General features: G+C 39.7%; 1 protein-coding gene across 2 annotated transcripts; it reads left to right on the top strand.

Moving 5' to 3' along the window:
* The first annotated feature begins 4,884 nt into the window (after window positions 1-4,884).
* psmd14 (proteasome 26S subunit, non-ATPase 14) lies at window positions 4,885-20,076 on the top strand. Of its 2 annotated transcripts, none has more exons than XM_080834297.1 (11): window positions 4,885-5,007; window positions 6,076-6,127; window positions 10,347-10,418; window positions 11,213-11,332; window positions 11,876-11,946; window positions 12,283-12,433; window positions 16,788-16,895; window positions 17,136-17,210; window positions 17,701-17,826; window positions 18,852-18,914; window positions 19,900-20,076. In XM_080834297.1, the coding sequence occupies exons 2-11, from the start codon at window positions 6,080-6,082 to the stop codon at window positions 19,996-19,998; spliced, it is 933 nt and encodes a 310-aa protein (XP_080690423.1). In that variant the 5' UTR covers window positions 4,885-5,007; window positions 6,076-6,079; the 3' UTR covers window positions 19,999-20,076. The 2 variants fall into 2 exon arrangements, with proteins under 2 accessions (XP_080690423.1, XP_080690424.1); XM_080834298.1 differs by lacking the exon at window positions 4,885-5,007 and adding an exon at window positions 5,130-5,207.
* The last annotated feature ends 1,730 nt before the right edge of the window (window positions 20,077-21,806 follow it).

The following is a 21,806-nucleotide window of genomic DNA, read 5'->3' as shown; positions in this document are numbered from 1 at the left end:
CCTGCAGGCCACTGGAGAGAGATGACAGACTGTAGCTCAAAATGCATTTTGGCCAGGGGTTAGGTGAGCCAATTATGCCAGTTACGCCAGTTGTATGAACCTATTCAATTTCGTGGGGGCTTTTGAAACAGACCATGTCCTTTCATCAATTTAATACATTTCACCAAGACTTTGATTAGCTTTATATTAATGCCAACCACAAAATACACTGTGCCCTTTAATAGCATATATGATACTGCACACATGCAATGTACTGTATATAGAAATGTGAGACCAACATAAATGTTTTCTATGAGCCTAACACTCAAATAAAAAATAAAACTGTTTCTGTTAGTCTGCAAATTGTCCAAATTCTTAGAGAGTTCTTCAGAGGCTCTCCACAGAAGCAAAGCAGACAAGACACCTCTAAAAGAGGTGTAAAAGAGATCTCAGAATGTGAAAATTGGCACCATAGTCACATCCAATTTGCCTTTTTGGCACAGTTGAAAATATCTCTCATCTTGAAAGACACACGAAAGAGTGTAAAAATTATAGTGTTTGGTGGATGACAAAGTCTGGAACTTTGAAAATTATGATACTGATGGTGAGAATTATCATTTTTGTGATGATGATTGTGTAACATGAGATCGAATGTACCTCTGTGAAAGTAACTGACTCTAATCATGGATCCGGATGTGGCACAGGTCAAACATTGTATGTCTGTTGTACATTTACAAGCATGGTTACTGTTCAAAAGAAATCTGTAATTGTTTATTAGTTCTACACTTGGCCAAATTTTCTTCTATATATTTCCCTAAATATCATAATTGAATGTAATCCAAAGAAGTTGGATTCAAGTCAAAATGTGGTGGTCATAATTTTAGTCATGCACAATTATTGGAAAGTCCTTAATGTAGACAACATAGACTATTGCTTGGGGCACCAATGCTCAGAGAAGAGGCATGCATATATGAACCCTTCCCCCACCTATCCCAGAATGCTGTGTTAATGGAGATTGCACACCAAACTGTGTGGCTGAGCCAGGATTGCTCCGGTATTGGTCAGCCTAAAAGTAGCCTACTTGGTGACCAGATCACTGATATTTTGCAGTACTATTAACATTAATGTTTAAAACATCCTTTTTTACAATGCAACATTGTATTAACTGTGTACAAACATTTATAGTGTCTGTATATGGTATATTGAGTACAGTCTTACAACAGAGGGCCTTTTTCATATTTGGTACAGATACAGAGGGGAATATTTCTGCTATCCAATCCAATCTTCCATGGAGAGAAATTGTGTGAGATATAGAAGAAGATGAATCTAGTACAAGTACATGTCTGTCTCCAGACATTTGGCAGATTCAATGGAAAAAGAGAAAAATAAATAAAATCACTGACAGATGCTTGCACATAATGACCCTTTTATTATAGCCTTGGAAAAGGAACCCTGCTTTAAGAAATACATTCATGAGCCCCTTTATTTCGACCACATTATCACTCAGTAGCTGTAATGGATGCAGAGAGAAAACAGAGACAGAAGAAGGTTTACCGAAGGGACTTCACTTTCACACGTTTTAGTGTCTAATAATTCACTAGCACCTGTTTTTTTTTCAGTGTGGAAGGTATCCTATTTTGGGATGGGGTAAATTAGCATGACATGGGATAAACATAACAGAAGACGGATAAAGGAAAGAGATGGAGCAGAGGACTGATCTGGAGGTGTTAGAATTGCCTGGAGCAAGTACAAAAACGAGGTGAGAAGTGCGAGGCATCAGAATGGGGTGCCTAATTATCCGTATGACTTGTGCTGTGTGAGCTGCACAGTTAATGGTGACAGATTGTATAGAAGAGGAGGTGTAGATTATGAACAATGAACCCGTGTCTACATAATACAAAATCAGTGCAGTCTACAACACTCGCCATAACCTGGATCATGTGATATATAAGCAATTATGGCTCGCCTATGATAGCCTACTTGTGTTACAGGTTGTAAATAAAAAATAGAATGATACAAATAAATAAATGTTTTTGGTCAAATTCAGCTAATTGCAACCCACAGTCCCCTAGCTGTCTGTTCTGTGGGTGCTCAAAATCTAGTGTTTGTACACAGTTCTGGCTCTGTAAATGGGAAACAAATAAAGTGCATTGGACCAAGCAACACACTACTTCAGCCAATCAACATGTTGCTTGAGGAGCATGGAAGGGAGGGGTTTAATTTGATTGGGTGTTGGGCTCAAAGCTCAACAATCTTTTGCTAGAATTGCAGAATGGGATACAGGGCAGGGTAACCTGAAAAAGCAAAGTGGCCTAACACACAGTTTCGCTTCAATCCCATACAAAGCAAAAATGTATTAAAATTGAAATTGAATATTTAAGTGTCAAATAAATATGTGAACGATTGTAAATTCACTGCAATATACATATTTGTAATTTTGAAATCTATCCTGAATTAAAAATACATTTTGGCAGTTGGAAAAGTGTTTGATGAGTATTAACAGAGAATGTTTTGATATGATTATGTTACACCCTGTAGATGTTTAACTTAAATCTATAGATTCATGTTATTTTTTCAGAATCTTTAAAATTTTACATTTATAAACATTTACTTGCTATTGACAATATTAGCTAACATTAGCTGGTGTAGATAGCTATGATAAAACAATTTAGGGTTAGGGAAACAAATTTACAACACATGCCATTTAATAAACAAAATATTTGGATTGTAATGTGCAAAACAGTATTTTTTTGGAGAAGTTTTGTATGTTTTTAACTGCATTTTTATGGAGCGTTGATCATTGATTTTCTGAGCATTTACTCAGTAAACCCCTGTGGATATAACAGATTTGATCGTTTTTTGAGGTGAAATGTTAATGTTGTGTTACTTTTTATTTCACAACCGTCATGAAATAGATTGCAGCTTGCAAAAGTTTTTTTTTAGACACCTGAGAGCCACTATATTCTTGAATGTTTAAATTTCACTCACTCTACGTCTGCCAAATATCTAACCATAACTATCACCATAGACCAGGGGTCTTCAACAGGGGGTCCGTGGAGGTACTGCAGGGGGGTCGCGAAATCTTTGGTTGATAAGACAATTTTTTTTTATATTTCTAAAAAAAAAAAAAATAATTCAACCAATTTTTTTTCCAGAAATTGAAATGTCTTCCGAATCAGAATTGTATTTATTCCGTTTAAATTTACATTTACATAAATCCAACATATTGTAGCGAACGCATAATTGATCGAGAAAACGTTATCTTTCAGTCCAATCGACACATTCAGCTACCCACAGGAGCTCTCTCAAGCTGGGCACCGGTTCACTCACAACACCTTTCATGCAAAAACGACACCACAGGCACTAGCCAATCAGATCACGTTTCTGCTCAAGTCTAAAGAGCGCGAAGATCAAAAATAAAAGATGGCGGAACAAACTCCATAGCTGGTCTTGTTTGTAACTATAAATAGTCAGTTTGACATTTTTTTGCTTAGATTTAAAAAAATAAAAATTAAATAAAGAGAAATAGACACTGTACAAGGTCAAAATACGTTAATTGTAACTGAAAAATAAGTCTGAGAGGACTTGCGAGGTGTATGAGCCCCCTACCTAATGTTAGCATGCTACTTCCTACAATCTTAACAACTTGCTAGCGGTGTGATTGGTTTGTTGACCTGTCAATCTCACTATAACATCTATGTTTTCAACACAACTCCATGCGCCAGACTCCTCCTCCGTCATCCGTTGGATCGTGTCAGTCAGGAGTTATTGAAAAGAAGATCTCACTAATGTGGGAGGATGTGTGCCATGATCGACAGATGCTTGAGGATTCACTTTCCCTTTTTTATGTATGATGAAACAAAAACATATATCTGTGAATTATTTTAATAAGTTGTTATTAATTGTTAGCGTTGTTAGAGTTGTTTGCAAGATGTAGGTTTATAAATGGCAGTGGCACACCCACCCTGTACCTTTCATGTTGTTAAATGTTAAATTAAATTCAATGTTAAAAAATGTTAAGTTAAATTTGTTGTTCAAAAATGTTAGGTTAAATTCAATGTTAAAAAATAAAAATGTAAATAAATATATTACCCTTTGTATTATTTGAATAGCTTAGTATTGAATACACAATAACAGGGTAGCTATGTTTATTTGGCACTAGGCCCAGTATATTATAAACAAAATGTTATTCAATTTATATAGTAGGGGGTCCCTGCTCATCTCGCCATCAGCTTGGGGGTCCCTGGCCTGAAAAACGTTGAAGACCCCTGCCATAGAAAAAATTCAGAAAGCACCTACTGACAGTTTTTTTTTTTTTTTTAATTTTAAGTTTCTGAAATTCACAGTAACCATAGGCTACAAAGTGTCTATCTTTCTACCCCCAGAAGCAGCTATGACGAAACACCCTCAGGCCTCCAGATGAACCACTAAATCAGATTTATATTTCTAAATATATTTCACATTTTTATCTCAAAGTAAAAAAATATGTACACATAAGTAGCATACCAACATAAGATATTATATTAAATTAGTAGACATATCGGCAAATACCAAGATATATTTATTGGGACATTGAGTGTTGAACCTCACCATGTAGGCCTAACAGATGAATACATCGCATTTGTCTTTTTTCTCATTTGTTTAGTCTTACAGTATTTAACTCAAAGGGACACCATGACAATTCATCTGATGAGGTGACCTGATGTTAGGGTAGTTAGGCTGTTATAATTTACAACGAATGACCCACAGGACATCAAGGAAAACGTCCCATTACCACGTATGTTCAACAACATCTTTGCTTCTGCCACTCTACTTATGTAGAAATGTTATGTTACAAGTTACAACTACCGTGGGTTGGTAGGTTGGTTGGTTGACCGACCGACCGACAACCAACAAACCAAAGCGGAAGAAGTTCTTCATTATCCGGAAGTACATCTATTAGCTAGTTGTTTTGAATGAATTCTGGCTGATTCATTGCACTCGAGAGAAAAGTAGTTGTTCAAGAGATATTTACATACATCACAACAGGTAATACGAGAATATATTTTCCTTACGACTGATGTGGTGTGATGTGGACTGCTACGTTGAGTGGGGAAGATACGCCTTTACCTGGACCCCCGAGTTGCATTAGCTTCTTGTGCTAGCTGATGTTGAAGGGACGAGTTTAGCTAGCTATGCTAACTAGCGAGCTCTGTCAGGCTACGTTGAAAAGGAGCTAACGAGGCAAGGTAGTTGGCTAGCTAGTTGCGTATATAATTTGAGTTATAGGATTTAATTTGAGTACTCACTATAATGTGACACAACTTTTTCTATCTAGCGTGGCATGTTTATATGTATGGCAAAGTGGTTAGTGGAGTAAACATCAGTCAGTTCGGTAGGTCTTCGCTAAGATTAGTTGTAGTCATGCTAGCCTTCGCTAGCAACCTCCTGAACAGAGAGTGGTCCACGGCACCGGTATTGCTAGCGAACGGTTGTAGTAATACTAGGGAATTGATTCGCTATTTGCCACTTCGTTTTCCTTACGTCATGTAATTGAAAGTTTGTTTATCATTCATATGGAATAGGCTTTGTAACTGTAACGTTAAGCTAATGACTTGACATACAAACAGAGGAGTTAGCTGTCAAGCTAATAGGCTAGCGGCTATGCGAACAAGTTGTCAAGTCATGCTTTGCTTCTGAAGAATTGACATCAGCCTTTTGATAAACGTTTTAGATATTTTAGTACTCTGACTTGGTCGTAAACTAGTGAACAAATGATTGTCCTTTTGTATTTATTTGTGAGAACATTCAGGGTTTCCTCTGCATTCTGTGTTTGTCTTGGTGAAACAAATTAGCATCTCATCGACGCATGAATCGTTTATGCCCAGTACCGATATAGTGTTATGTTTAAAAACCAAACTAACAATATTCTTAATTGACATTGGTTAATATCTAGTTAATAGATACGTTTGCTTGCAAGTGAACCTGGACACAGGTTCAAAGATGGATCAAATTGTGTCACACCGTGATATTGTTATTGATACTCATGTAACTGACAGTTTTCATATATAATCTCTTAATATGTGTGCTATGATAACGGTCCTTATCATTCCACAGAATCATGGACCGGCTGTTGAGATTGGGGGGTGGAATGCCTGGACTTGGACAGGTAGTTTCACACACAAACTACATTTGCTGAAGTATTTTTCAAATTCATCTGTCTGTTAGATAATATTTTAGTACACTGAATTATACTGGTGAGCACGTATCTTGGTAAAGATCCAATTTTCTATATAGCATCTCAGGACTAGCTAAGTATAACAATGATATGTTAAGTTATCTATGAAATATCAGTGGTTTAACATGCCTCGATGCTGTACTCTTCCTTAAACTGCTGTTTAGGATTGGGATCCTCTTTCAAACCACAGTGTTAAACTACACTGCGTTTTGAGAGTCAAATGTCTGTCACTCCGCAGGCGATATTAGCACTTGCATGTGTGAGAAGATGTTAAAGAGGACCTCTTATTTTCAATGATCATAGTTTTATTTTTTTACCGTCTTCTAGAATAGGCTTTGGTGCAAAAACGGTGATGTTTTTGTCACACTGAACATCTATATCCATCCGCTGTCTGAAATGCTCCGTAAGAGCTCTTGTCTTGAAGCCCCCTGTCCTCCAGATTAACCAAGTATGGTCTGCTCCATGTGAAATAACATCGTTATGGGCAGTAAGGCTTGTGTTATGAGATTGGGTCTTCATGTAAGAGGACAGGGGTTGGTGTTCCACACAACTGAGAAAAGAAATGTACAATGTTCTTAATATGTGTGCTGTGATAACGGTCCTGTTTAAGTTTTAAGTTTAGGGGGTTCAAAAAGGCTTATTAGAATTGTTGTATACCTATCATTTTGCTTAAGGGGACAGATATGTACTTGGTTTACAAGGTTCTGGTCAGTTTGCCACGTTTTCATAGGATTTTTTGCCAGATACAGGCACCCCAAAATGAAAAAGAAATGCACAGTTAAAGGTTGTGGAATTTAAAACAAGGTATTAAAGATCCAATATTTGTTGTCCTCCTGCTGAACAACAAACTTGTATGGGGGTCAGTGCAGTCTCAAGGCCATAGATGGGTTACTCTGGTGGAAACTGGCCTGTAAAGATGGGATGAACATGTCAAATTAAGCATATTTTTAACAATTTAAAATCAAATGTGAGACGCATGGTAAAAAAACAGTTGAAAAAATTCCCACAAAGAACACAATGAGAAGTTTAATTTTTAAAAACTATGTTCAATTTTTCAAAATTAATGCAAAAAGGTTGATTTTTGTTGTATGATTATTGTCAGAAACTAGGTAGCTCTAGGTCTACGATAGTCATCTGAAGGGTTGCTCTGATTATTCACAAAAACATGGCATGGCAACAGAGGTTTGGTGCTCTGGGTCAAAAGCACCCCTAGGTGGTGAATTGAGTGATGAAGCCAGTCTTGTAATGACCCAGTCTGGTGTTTAGGGAGGCCAGGCGGTGGGTTCACTCCCTCAGCCAATTAACACCTCCACAGCCTGACTTGGCCTCACACTGAACAAGATGGCAGAAAAAGAAGATAGAGGGAAAGAGGTGGAGAACAGGCTGAACTCTTTGTTTTGTTTGTTCTCAACCCTTTTTTTTTTTTTTTTTTTTTTTTAATATGTTAGGTCTGTTAAGTCACATCTGAGGGCATTATCCATGATCAACTGTTATCTTATTTATGGGAGTGCTGTTTGGGGTTCCTGTGACCTCTGTACAAATTTTTGTTATAGTCCAAATTTGGTATTTTTTTATTATGACGCTGGAACTGGGGTGGTTCTTTTTTTTTTACTGCATATTCCTTATCTTTCTCGAAGTTGAACCTGGTTGAAAAACCAAGGCCATTTATTGAATTGCAGAACATCCTTTTCTAACCTACTAGACAGAACTTCCCTCTTCTCTGTCTTCTCCTGCATCTCACCCACACTAGATCCAATCTATCTTTATCATCACACCAAATCAACACCTCGCTGCAGGTGTGAATGGTTCCTGAGGAAGGCAGACTGAATCCTAATCGACCTCATCTGTCAATTTAAAGCCACCCTCAGTGTGGACACATGCGTCCAATTTCCGATTTCAGTCCGATTTAAATTGGATATTGGACACATGTGACTCCCCAGAACTAGATTCATTGTGTCCAGCTTGAGTCCGACTGGACTCCGATGTAAACCCCTGGACACACGATTCGATTCCGCTGGGAATTGGACTGGGCGCGCATGTGTCTCTCGAAACTAGATTGAAATTGGACAACAACAACTTTTGCACGTGCTTGAGATCGTGCCCACAGACATATACATGCATCATATATGTCTATGATATGATAATCGCTGCTAGACGCTCAGTTCTTGTGCTCCCTCTCATTCACGTTGAAATACTGAAAGCGAAACTGAAACTTATAAACTGCAACGCAACTGTTTGGGACAGAATGCGCTAATTCAGTGAACAAATATTTTCATATTACTTTTTCACCAGTTGTTAGTCATGTAATCCTTTCATATCGATGTGAATCAATCAATACTAATACAAATTTAACTGTGGTGTGTTTTTGTTTCATTTCACAACGTATTTACTGTATAATCAACGGTAGCAGATGTAAACATTCGCATTTGATTTGAACTGACACGGCCAAGAACTAGTTGTGTCACTGCCATGTGCTTAGAGATAGAGCAGTTAACCCCCCATGGAGACCCCATGGAGAGAATTGAATGGGATCGAAGTGCTGCCATCATGTGCCCGCACTGACTACTGACTCTTGATCCTTAGGTGCTATGCACACGAAGTCTAGGGCCTCCGAATCGGATTTACTTTTCACACCAATCGAATCTTTTAATTTCGTAAATACGGAGGCTGGCAACGAGAGATTTGCGTAAACACGGAGGCAGCAGATTGCGGTGAACCGACTGTAGTACATACCTCACGCCTGTGGGTGGCGCTTTAGCGCTTTATTTACACAGCTGAAAAAACGTGAAAAACCTAGAAGAAGAGACTCAAAAGCACAAGGTAAAGGAAGCAGCAAACGGATAAACAAATTACACAAGACATTCAAGCTCCAATTAACAACATTACATTATGATGGTTAATAAAATCAGTGGTCAGACTAAAGGATATGCGAAAATGATTTTTTTCTATTGATAATAAAGAGTTTGGAACAGTAACATGACATGTCTGTCATCCCATTTCCCATGATGCATTGCTCCGAGCATTTTACATACATTTATGAATAAAAAAGCAAATTAAATCGCTGGCCAATTTATATTTGTGGTCATGAAAGTTATGTTACGTCTGAATAAGAAGAATTAGATCAAGATAGGGGGCTAATCAAAAATCAGAAGACTGGGTTAATGTTAGTGAATTCGAGGCCCACCATGAGTGAGATTTTGAGGGAGAACAAGTTATTTATATACTGGTTGGAGATGGCGGAAAAGATCACGTGGGGCAGTGACGTCATCAGGTTGCGTGAAACCGTGCAGACGAACACCAGCCCCCGTACCGATTCAAATCTACTCACTTTCTACCCCGGACTGCGATCGTTGCAGAAACAAGGTGCGGATAGAGAGTGTTCGTATGTATGATAGGGCTATCTGTATTAGCTATCCGTATCAGATTGACAAACTAGGCTCCATGTAAACGACCTCTTAGATCACCAGGCCCCAGTGTGCATGCATTCTTCCCCAGTCTTGTCAAAGATTTGACACAGCTGTAGTAAAAAAAAAAGGACATCTTTAACAACTGACATGCTGCAACTGAGCAGACTCTTTGAAGAAGACTGAAATAGCGTGTTTGTATGTGTGTCTGTTCTTGTGTTTAACATAACACCTCTCTGCTTTCTCATTTCAAAATAATTCTCTGCCAGGCCTTTGACATTTCGCTTTTCTTGCTTTCTGAGTCCTGAGGCAATTAGGCTTCATTAACTCCCATTTAATTTAGCTTTGACTACCTTAGTACGATTAGATTCTCCTTCTTTGGGGGGCCTGTCACCTGTGATGTTTGTGGGACCTTGAGTCATATACATATTGTTTCAAGGTCTGGAGCCTGAAGAGTGGTGATTTTCGATTGGTATTGCTGCATCTCAAAAACATAAAGACAAATGGAGTGTAGTTTAAGTTCTTGTATCTTTTGCCCTTTTGTGAGGGCTCCACTTTCGTTCCAAAAATCGGTGGGCTACCAAGTTCAGTTTTTTGCTAAATGCTGCACATACAATTGCGCCTCTTGAATGCGATGCTTAATTTAATTTAAGGTGTTACTCAAATGATTGCCAGTTGCTGAAGTTTTGTAAGTATGAATGTGAGCCTATTGATCAAGATTCTGTTTGCTTTGTCTCTCAACCCAGGGTCCTCCAACAGACGCGCCCGCTGTGGACACAGCAGAACAAGTGTACATCTCTTCACTTGCCCTTCTTAAGGTGAGAGAAATACACACACACACACCAAAACACCCCAAAACACCCCAAAACAACATACTACTTATAACCATGACTATGCCCCTGAGCGTAAATCAAATCTTAAAAAAAAATCGGTTATAAGACCTAACTATGCCATGGAATTCTTAAACTAACTGAAGACGCTATTGCTTTGGAATTCAGTGGTGTTAAGATTAGCACTGTTACTACTGGTCTTTGTCAATAGAATGCCCTTATGGTGACCACAGCATTGGTGGCACAGTTGATAGCGCTGCTGACTTCAGAGCAGGAGACCCGGGTTTGAATTCCATTCTTACCCAGTTGTATTTAAGTGATTATGGCCAGTCATTTTGATGACATGGGGGTGCGCCAACTGGGGACCATTGGGCCCTGTGAGGTGCTCTCCAGAGGGAGGGCTAGTGACAGAACTGCCCGCACCGAGCAGTGCCCTGTTGCCCCTGTGTCGACTCAGCGCCTCACTAGGATTTACCACAGCCAGGGAGGCAACCATTCTTTTAACTCTCTCCATTGACAAACACTGTGTTCCTTAATGCTATGGAATGGGATTAAACAATATGGAAAGGAATGTACGAAAAATTCGTCCTTGGTATCAGTAGGAAACAAATATTCTGGACTGATAATAGTCTATTGGTACGAAATCTATAATTCTGTAGCAGTAGCGCACTGTGCATACTATATTTACTGCTCCATAGTCTGTCAAAATTCAAACGTCTGGTAATTAAGAACTGTGTTTTGTTGATGTGTAAGGTCATGTGTTTGCATTTGGGTGTGTGTAGATGCTGAAACACGGTCGTGCTGGTGTACCCATGGAGGTCATGGGGCTGATGCTGGGGGAGTTTGTTGATGACTACACAGTGCGTGTTATTGATGTGTTCGCCATGCCACAGTCCGGAACGGTAAGGGATGCTTAGGCCTTGAGGGCTTGCATGCACTCACACACACACACACACACACACACACACACACACACACACCCTGGAAACGTCTCAGTATTGTTGTCTGAGACGTTTTCTCAGACAAGGCCACGTGCACAGGTACACCTGCTTGCATACACTTGGTTGTGTTAATATTTTTGGAACTGTATTTCTCTTAGAGCTCATATCACAGGTAATGACACATCTTGCTTCTGATGTATTTTTCAAATTGCCTTTTTTTTCTATAAAAGTAAACGTAAATGTTAATGGTAAGAAGTAAACTTGCCTAACTCCCACACTGTGAGTCACTGTCACCAGTGGTCAACCACCCTGTGCTTAGAGACGGACCTACAGCATCTATCCTAATTGTTATCCAATCCACGAACTTAGATTTGACACTAGAGGATATTTTATTTGAAACGGACAGGCAGTGGATTGGCAGCCGCTGGAGACCTCTAGCCTAAGTGTGCTGGCACCTTTTTGAGCCGAGAGCGCTGACTTAAACCAGCATTTCTCCCCACGCAGGGCGTGAGTGTGGAGGCTGTTGACCCGGTCTTTCAGGCCAAGATGTTGGACATGCTCAAACAGACTGGAAGGTAAAGGCCAGGAGGGTGAACTGTCTAAATTACACTCACCTGAAATGTATCAGGAGCAGGTTAACTGAACTTGACTTTGAAGTACAGAATCTGAGTCTGCTGTGTATTCTTAATTAAGGGTTAATTATTGGCTTAATGTAACTTGCATTCTGAAATGTTAAAACAGGACTTTTTCTGTTTTTCTCAGCATTATAGACAGATATGCCTAGAATAAGAAATGTAACATCTTGAGTATTTGTGAATAGGTTGGACTGCTGCTCTGTTTATTACTCCTGAAGTGTGTGTGTGTGTGTGTGTGTGTGTGTGTGTGTGTGTGTGTGTGTGTGTCTGTCTCAGGCCAGAGATGGTAGTGGGCTGGTACCACAGTCACCCTGGGTTTGGGTGCTGGTTGTCCGGCGTGGACATCAACACACAGCAGAGCTTCGAGGCGCTGTCGGAGCGAGCGGTGGCCGTGGTGGTGGACCCTATCCAGAGTGTTAAAGGAAAGGTATGTCGAATCATCCCCCAGAAACCCCTAAAAGTCTGGGGCCACACAAACAAACACACAAACACACTCAATGTCTTTCTTCAGTGACCAGGTCTTGTACAGTCCTGTCCCATCCAATGCAGTAATTATACTAGTAATTAGACTGGGCGTCACTGTTCCAATTCAGCTTCAGAATGTAAACGGATGTCCATTTCTAACAAACTGAAAGACATTCAATCCTTGATTTGGATTCTCTGCACACATTTCCTGTAGCAATGCTGCCAGTGCTCAGTGTAGCAAGTGCCTTGGCCATCGTTTTTACATGCTGTTGAGCCTAACCTAGTTGTGGACAGTTGAAAATCTTCTTGCGAATAATTGAGAAAAGAACTTGTGTGTGTCTCAGTCTGTTATGTGGTGTTATACCAATGTTTTTTCACATCAAGAAATGAGCTGTACTTTGAACTTCTCATTCTGACTACATATATGATCCTTTGTATATTATGTAGAAGCTGTTGAGAAGAGAAACACACCTCTAAACATATAATTTTTCTAAAACATGATCTCATTCAATCAAGAAATAGCCTAAATGTGACATTCATCCGCAAGTCAATGTGCAGGCATTTATATTCTATGCAGCAATGTATCAGATGTTATGGTACATACATTTCTAACACTTTATTGAACATCTTTGATTATAGTGTGATCATTAAAAACTGGGATGTGATGTGTGATTCTGGTAGTTTACAGCAAGACATCACTCTCTTCCTTTGTTCTGCAGCAATGTGAGTCTGTGAGATGAACCCTTTTTAATAGGTTTTAATGGGCCAATACACAAATACTATCTTAATACAAAGACAGTAATGAAATCTTATCCTACTGAAGATGCTTATGGAGAAAAGCGATTTCTAGTTCTCTTCGCCATCTTCTTTCTCTCATCTCCTCGCATCCTTCTCTGCTTTGTTCCTCACACTCCCCCCCCCCCTGCATTTTCCCTGCCCCCTCCTCCTCACTCCTTGTTCTCTGTGTTTGTGCCCCCCCCCCCCTCCTCCTCCACCATCACACACCCTGTCTGCCGGGGGGCCTGTGAGCTCCTGTCGGTGGCAGCAGGGCGCTGCTCTATTAACACTTCCCCTGAGCTGTGAGAGAAGAGGTGTCAGGCAATTCCAGCTCACCCTTGGAGGGAGGGGTAGGAGATGCGGGCGACTGAGAAAAAGAAAGGGAGGGTTGGGGGAGTAGAGGGGCGAGAGTGACGCTGTGCCATGGAGGGGATGGGGAAGGAGTGAAAAAGGGAGGGGAGGATGGAGGAAAGGTGGTGGAAAGAGTGTGAGGAGGAGAGAAATGTGCAAGGCTGGGAGAGATGAGGGTGTATGTTAGAGTGAGGGAAAGAAATTCTGATCTAGAAATGGGATTATGCAGAGAGGGTTAGAAAATGGAAAGAGACTGGAGAATGTAAGGGTAAACGAATAAGAAAGGAATAATGCTCGTCACAGCAAATGTTGCCAGTAGTTTAAGGGTCTAATTAATGATAACTAACATCATACTTTGGAACATATAAGTACCATGTGTAGGGCTGTGTCATACTGCACAACTAGAATTAGAAACAGGAGTATTGTAGCTTGTCCGTTTAAGTGTCTAATCATCTCCAGCCAGTTCGCAGATTCCTTTTATTTGACTTGTTGACAAAGTTCTAAAATAAAAAAATATTAGTGTATATATAATGTTACCTTTCATTGTATTTGGTTTGGAACATTTTCCTGTAAATGTGGTGGTAGCACATCTGTTTTTGTGTGTAAGAGAGCTTGTGTGTGAAAGCCTTGCTCTTAATGGTAAAATATGGCTGTTTACCATGTAACATTCAGCTCATGTAAGCCCTAACACACATGTTTGTGAGGCAGTACCGACGGTGCATTGTAAAGGGCTGCATGTTGAGAAGCAGTTATCTCTAAAACATGGTGTGTATGTCACCTTGTTTTACCTACGCCCCACGGGAGGTAATGGTGTGCGTTCTCCGCCAGTAGTGTCCTTTTGAGGCAAATGGTAAGTGGCATGAACATGACTTAAGCGACCAGCACGGAGCCAATGGCTGCCTTATGCGAACAGCAGTGTCGCTCTAGGCTAGAACTAAACTGAGCACTTTGCGTGGGAAATCTCCATTGAAATGCTTTCTCACCCTGTTTTTGTGTTAAAGGCCCTTGTGGGTTATTTTCTTTCGTGTAGAAAATAAAGGGTGCTACCTTATTGCTTTTACTTGGTTTATGTGCTCTAAACACACCATGACCGTTACGTTTCAGTACAAACAAGATCCTGTTAAAGTCCTAGTTAAAAAGGGTTAAGCAGATTGTCTCTACAAAGAATTTGAATGTCTTGAGAACACTTTTTGGAAGCTGTACACAAGCATTTTTTTTATTTTAATTTTAAGTCCGATGGATAGGCTTAGTAAATCAATCTGACATCAATCTAGCTTGCCGTATGGAAAAAAACTCAAATTAGTTTGAAGGTGCCTTTTTTTCGCAGACGGTCCTTCAGGCAATCTTTTATTTTAAAGCTTTTGTTCTTCAGCCAAAAAAGAGGAACCTGATTGTCTCAGAATGTCTGAAGCTAAAACAGGTGGTTTGAGTGGCATTGTAGTAACACATGGAGCTGGGCTGGGCTGTCCACTGGACCCTGAGGCTTATTTTAGACACTCTTGGCAGAGGGGCAGGTGGAGGAGGAGGATAGATGGAGACGGCAGCCAACAACCTCAGCTATGAGCAAGGAAAAAGGAAGAAACCATGAATCTGGTTTGACAAATAATGTCAATGGATTCATGTTCTGTTCCTTTATTTCTACCGTGTCCCTGGTGTCTCACACTAAGTGCATAGGCTCAAGTTATCTAGGGTTGCATTTAGATTGTCATTTAATGTTCAGGCATCAATATTTGTATTTTACTGTTGCCAAAATCTAGTTTTACCCGACAGCAATCTTGAAATGACTACCTTGTACAAATAAACATTATCCAGAAGCCTCTGTCTCAGGGCTTAGGTGTGCTGTATTTGGTTTAAATACGGAGACTTTCAACAGGGATTGTAAATATTTGGATCAGATGGAGTTCAATATACGATTGTTTTCTCGATCAAGTTCAGTTAAGTTCAGTGTCACAGGAAAAAATGAGCTGCTAAGGTGTTTCTAAAGACCCAGTTTTTAGATGTTGATGTTGAAGTAAGGTTTTATTTTTGGCAGAAACGTGCGGATGGGTTTGATGGGTCTTAAGTCAATGCATTGCAAGTGCATTGACACAAACAAACCCATTATAGGCTGTTTTTAAAGTGTGGACTAGACCAAAAGGATTGAGTCAAGTACGTCTTCAGTTGCATTAGTGGCAAATGATGGACAGCATGCTTTACTGAAGGTAATGTACTGTCTTATCCCCACAGTGTGGTTTTGGGGGCAAAAGAACAGATTTAGTTATTGATTTATATGCACATATTCCAAAGTGACATCTGGTAAACAACCTATAAATAAGTCAGTGGCCACCTTAAATGCATTCTCATGCAATTTTTATGGCTCACTGTAACAGAAGCTTCTACCTGTCAGAAATTCACAAATACATAAAGCACTGGATGACTGCACTTCTTTCATACCGTCTGTCTGACAATATCTCTGGTCTTCCACCCAGTTTTTATGTTGCCACTCCCTCTTTTTTTTTAATTTAATTTTTTATTTCCCATACTAAGCTATATGGCACTCTGGCCCAGTTAGCTGTTTCTGTGATCGCAATATATGAAGCTAAAGCAGGAGCTCAGTCTGACCAGTATGCTCTCTCTCACACACACACACACACACACACACACACACACACGGACACACACACACACACACTTGGACACAGATCGGCCTGGAAGTGGCTCCTTCCCTGATTCTCAGTTTTTGGTCTGTACCCCAAATCCCAACCCTCGCCACAACTCGGCTGCCTTCTCACTGACCCCTAATGGTGTTGTCATGTCCCGTGCTGCCAGCACATCTGATGCTGTTTCTGGTGCTTCCACCATTACAAACAGTCCCCAAGCTGGTGCTCACTTTTAGTCTCGTTCTCCTTTCTTCCTTCTTTCCTCCCTCCCTCCCTCCCTCCCTCCTCTCTCTTTTGCTCTCTCTCGATAGCGCTTTTCGTTTCATTCGCTCATTTGTTTGTCCTCTTTCGTCTCAGTCGCTTCCTCTTGACTTTTTTTCACCTGGCCTCATCTGGGAAATTAATTTCCAAATATTCTTTTTTGGGAGACGATTTCTTTATTGATATTACTAGTCTGTAACATCTCTTGTCAAAAGTAGTTTTCTGTTAGAATTGGGTGTCTGTCTTGACATGTCTACACGTGTAATTACCTTGTTTTTCCCCTTTCAGGTGGTGATCGATGCCTTCCGACTGATCAATGCCAACATGATGGTTCTGGGTCACGAGCCACGGCAAACCACCTCCAACCTTGGTCACCTGAACAAACCCTCTATTCAGGTGAGGATGGAAGGACTAAGACCATTTTCAGGACCAAAAATCAAAAACTGTGCGGTGAACTTGAAAGGTTTTCCATGGCTGGATATTCTCTTACGTATATGGCAGGATAATTGAGCTGTCATCATTTTGAGGCTCGTATGTGATGTACTGTGTTTGTGTCAGTGCGTTTTGATGGTTCTGCTTCATATGTGCTTCCTAAAAAAAGGAATACTAATTCTTGTGCTTTTTGACCGTTTTCAGGCTTTGATTCATGGCTTGAATAGGCATTACTACTCCATCACGATCAACTACAGGAAGAATGAGTTGGAGCAAAAGGTTTGCATGACCTCTTTCTAAGATGTGACAACTGCTCCTTTAACTTTGTGAGAAATATGCACACCATTAGTACAGTGGTACACAACCCCTGATCTGTTTTCCCTGCCCTTTTTGCCCTTGTTGGAAGAGATGATCGTGGTGAACATCACCATGTTAACATTTGTTTCTTCACATCCACATTAATAATAATAATAATAATAATTATAATTCATTTTATTTTTAATGCACTTTTCATTCCAAAGAATCTCAGAGTGCCTACATATTAGAAATAACTATGATAATACAATAAAATTAAAAACAAATTGAAATATTAGCATAAGCATAACAGAAAAGATTTAACACAAGGCCAGAAATGCCTTCCTGAATAAAAAAGTTTTAAGTCCAGCTTTAAAGGAGTCCAAACATTATCAGTTTAAAGGCAACTGAAACTGTTCTTCTGATGCTGCGTGTGTCTGTCTGTGTGTCTGTCTGTGCCCCTCCATGCGTGCAGATGTTACTGAACCTCCATAAAAAGAGCTGGATGGAGGGACTGACTCTACAGGACTACAGTGAGCACTGCAAACTCAATGAGAACATTGTCAAGGAGATGCTGGAGCTGGCCAAGAACTACAACAAGGTACTGTGACAAATCATGTGGCATTTTTGCTGCGTATTCAGAATGAATCTGATACAATTCAAAGAAGCCTTCAGCAGTAACTTAAGGAGCATGGTCTGAACTTTAACGCTGCCCGCTGTGTTATGATCATCACATATTCTTAATGGATGTGGGATAAATAGTTCTTCTGTTGCCTGATTCTTCAACTGCCCCTATGAACTACTAGCCTGGCCATTACCAGCCTGTGACTCCATTTCATTCCGTCTTTCAGTCTGGGCCAACCCAATGCATTTTGGTTTCCGAGATGGGCGGGTGCTTATCTTGAGGTTTAAAATCATTGGAGTTCCCTTAACCAATCAGCAACGTTTAGTAAGCATTCGGTAGATTAAACTCTTCCCAAAGTTGGGAGAAGAGCTACGACGTCCTTTCCAATCAGAAAATACTCTTGTTCTCCTTTTAATTTTCTGATGTTCTCGAGAGTTGAGACAACTTTTCCGATAGCTTTTCGTGTCTTTTCCTCCAAGGCGAGTTTTGCGTCACAGCTCTGAACTGTTCGCTGATTGGTCCTGCAAAATTTTGAGTCCTGGAGACGATTGTCAATGGGGTTGGGCCAGACTGAGTATGAGCTTGAAATCAATTCAGGCGGAAATACGTAGGCTGGTGTCACCAGGCTAATGAACTACGGCTGTGGTATATAAAAGTTATTATTCAACCGATATTTCAGATGACTCTTTCCTATACAACTGCTGACAGCACCTTTTGGGTTGAAAACAATCTGTGCATTGCTGGTAGTTTACATACCATAGAACTATAGTTGACTTACTTCATGCTTATGCTCGTCAATGGTCATGCTTGACACGTCTTACACATAGCTGCCTACTTACCAGGACAGCCCACTTCAGAAAAAAATGTAATGCCATCTTCCCTTGCCCCTAATTATAAATAGACAAAGTAATATATTTAGATAAATTAAATTAAATTTACTTGATAAAGTAAAATATAATAAAGTTGGGTGTCCTAACCTTGATTTTCCTGCACTCTTTCAGGCAGTAGAGGAGGAGGACAAAATGACTCCAGAGCAGCTGGCTATCAAGAATGTTGGCAAACAGGTACAGTACATACCCATCGCAGACCGAGGTGTTTCATTTTCAAGGGTGTTTTGGTTTCCAGTGATTGCAGCTGTGTGTGTTGATTAGGTCTTGTGATGGGAGATCGGTTTGTGTAGAACTTTTCAGTTGCTGATGAGAGACCATGTCTGTGTACCGATGGCTGCCAGGCCAACTATGTATTTAAAAGACTATACCACTTCCATCAGTGTCCACAAATGTCATCTGTTTAAGTGACATTGCACTCAAAATCAACACCTGACATCATTAGATGGAGTGTCAAACAAATATGTAGCTTCAAATGATGTCATCGTCTGACCTTACTGTTGCACAATCAATCAAATCTAGTCATAACGGCAGTAGGAGTCAGTGTCATCTTCACCTGCCTCTTCAGAACCAGCCTCTCACTCCTAGGGTTACTTTAGCAAATACATGACCTGAGATCAAGGGTTTCCTGGATGGGTTGTTGACCGCTATCATTTTGCTAATATAAATAGAGAATCTGTTAAAAAAAAAAAAAAAAAATTGGGTACAGATTACAAAAGATGAAAAGCCTAAAAACGAAATATACACTCTGCACCTAATGGTCTAATCTGAATAGCCACGACCTGCGTATAACCAGGGTTGACTGTCCTTACACCTTGGCAGTGGTATAGTGGTCCCTGAAGAAGTGGGTATACTCTTCATTTTGCAGTTTTTTTTAAGCATCCCATACAGCACAGGATAAACGCCCTGTTTTGAGAAGTGGGTATACGCAATGCTGACTGAAAAATAAGTGGGTATACTCCGTATACCTGCGTATACCCTGACCACTGCACCTTGGTCAAATAACCCTTGTCTGGCTCAGGTCATTTGGTGTGAAAAAAGTTATTTTAAAGTTAGACTAGAACTAGTTAAGTATTTTAAAATGGCCTTTGAATGTTGATTGTATTACCCTCATCAAAGCACTGCCTCTCTCATGGCTGTCTCTTCCACTCTCTCTCTGCAGGATCCCAAACGGCATTTGGAAGAGCATGTTGATGTGCTGATGACGTCCAATATTGTGCAGTGCCTGGCGGCCATGTTGGATACTGTGGTCTTTCAGTAAATCCTTTATCTGCCTGTCATTTTTGTCATATTCCAATTCTTGTTTTGTCTTTTTAAAAAATAAACTTAAATGAAAGGGGTAAAATGGCTCTCCTGTTTCTTTGTCCTGTAATAATCTATGGTTGGTTTATACCATGGTTATCTTCCCCTAAAATCTGAAACGGGAAACACCTAGAAAAAAACACAGGAAAGTTGTGTTGAGTCTGATTAATGAATCCGATGCAATATCTCAATGAACATACAAGTCAAAATAATATTTAAAATATATGGAATACGGCTACACTAGCGTTTGCACCTTATGCAAAAGCATATTCATACCGAGTGGTAAAATACGATCTTGTACAGATTAGGACTAAATTGCAAGGTGTTGTTGCGCGTTAGCATTTTTCGGTTGATGCCTAAAATTGAGTGAAGGTAATACCACTGGAAAATAAGATACCAGGTTCTAAAGTTCGTCGTTTGAAGAATGCAAATATGTTTTATCTATTGCATTTAATGTCGAAATTTCACATGCATGGGTGCCCAACCGTCAGTGATTATGAAATACTTATTTAACGTGGCCAAACTTTAAAATCAGTGATCCAGAGCCCTTTAAAACCATTATCCAGTGCCCCTGATGTTGCATTGGTGTTTTCAATAATACGTTTTCTTTTAAATAAATAAAATTGATACATATTTCAGGATTTAACCAACTCAACACTGATCTCCAGTTGTTTCTTTGTTTGGTTGCAAATTAAGAAATCCGCTTGAATTAATAAACTGACATATCTTCTATAAAAAACTGCCTGCATGTCTGCGTATCTTAAAGACCTGGATAGGAATGACAAATCGAAGCGTAGTCTGTAATACCATGGGTGTTGATTACAGTTTAATTAATCCGAATTATCCAATAGACTTCAAGCTAAATTACAAAAAAGGAAAACGGCAGCTACACAGCAAAATCGGTAGTGTTAATTTGAGTTAAAATGTTCGGTGTTAACTAATCAGAGTTAACAAGTGTTGATTTTAGAGTTATTGTAACACTTACAGTGCTGAAAAAGCTCTGTAGCTGGGGTTATTTCAAGGAGTCAATACCCATCACTTATTTGGAGTTGATTTCTACATCCGGTTTTTACGCGCTCTCGGGCATGAAGAGGCTGCTAGAAGTTTGGTGTCGAGATCAATCGTGGAGGTTGTTAAGGTAAGAACCATACATTATAATTTAAATTTGTTTTAATTTAAATCATAATTACGCCTAAATATTATCATTTTTAATAACGGTATTTATCTAAAGCACGCAACATTTTGCCAATGTGGAAGCTTAGGTTACTAATAAATTGTGTGGTAGCCTAAACGCCAGGATTCTTTAGCCTAAGTAAAGCTGACCATCTTCCACAGGATTTTACAGAGACAATAAATGTACATATAATAAGTGCTTAACAGTGATTTTAATGTTATAAAAGAAATGCGAGCCATTTTATTCCTTTTGAATGAAGAGGGGCGGGGGTACTCGCAGACGTTAGAATTTGAATTTGTCATAACGTTAGTAGCTGGCAGCTTGTGGTAAGGTGAGCTCGACAGGGAAATGCACTTTGCTCACTTTCATAGTTGTAAAGGGGAGAGAGAACGTTCTTGTCAGGAATATTCTGTTAAAAAGGTAAGAATCTAATTTAAAGACAGTTCAAGTCAAGTTTTGTTGTCGAAGTAGTTACCCTTAACTCTGCTTCAAACGCATGTAAGGATAACGCAGTATAGGGATTGATTGCTTGCTAATGGTAAGGGAAGCAGTAATTAGCATGAACAGAGGGAAGACTTTCCCCTTTGCTTTGG

This window comes from Sprattus sprattus (genome assembly GCF_963457725.1).
Source record: "Sprattus sprattus genome assembly, chromosome: 3".
In the NCBI taxonomy this organism is placed as follows: domain Eukaryota; kingdom Metazoa; phylum Chordata; class Actinopteri; order Clupeiformes; family Clupeidae; genus Sprattus; species Sprattus sprattus.
Note: the sequence above shows the minus strand (reverse complement) of the source record. Positions and strands in the feature narration are given on the sequence as shown.

Excerpts from the sequence above, each read along its gene's own strand:
- psmd14 (XM_080834297.1), top strand. The coding sequence starts at position 6,080 with ATGGACCGGCTGTTGAGATTGGGGGGTGGAATGCCTGGACTTGGACAG. Across the intron at positions 12,434-16,787 it reads TCCAGAGTGTTAAAGGAAAG|GTGGTGATCGATGCCTTCCG; the intron begins GTATGTCGAATC and ends TTCCCCTTTCAG. Across the intron at positions 16,896-17,135 it reads TGAACAAACCCTCTATTCAG|GCTTTGATTCATGGCTTGAA; the intron begins GTGAGGATGGAA and ends GACCGTTTTCAG.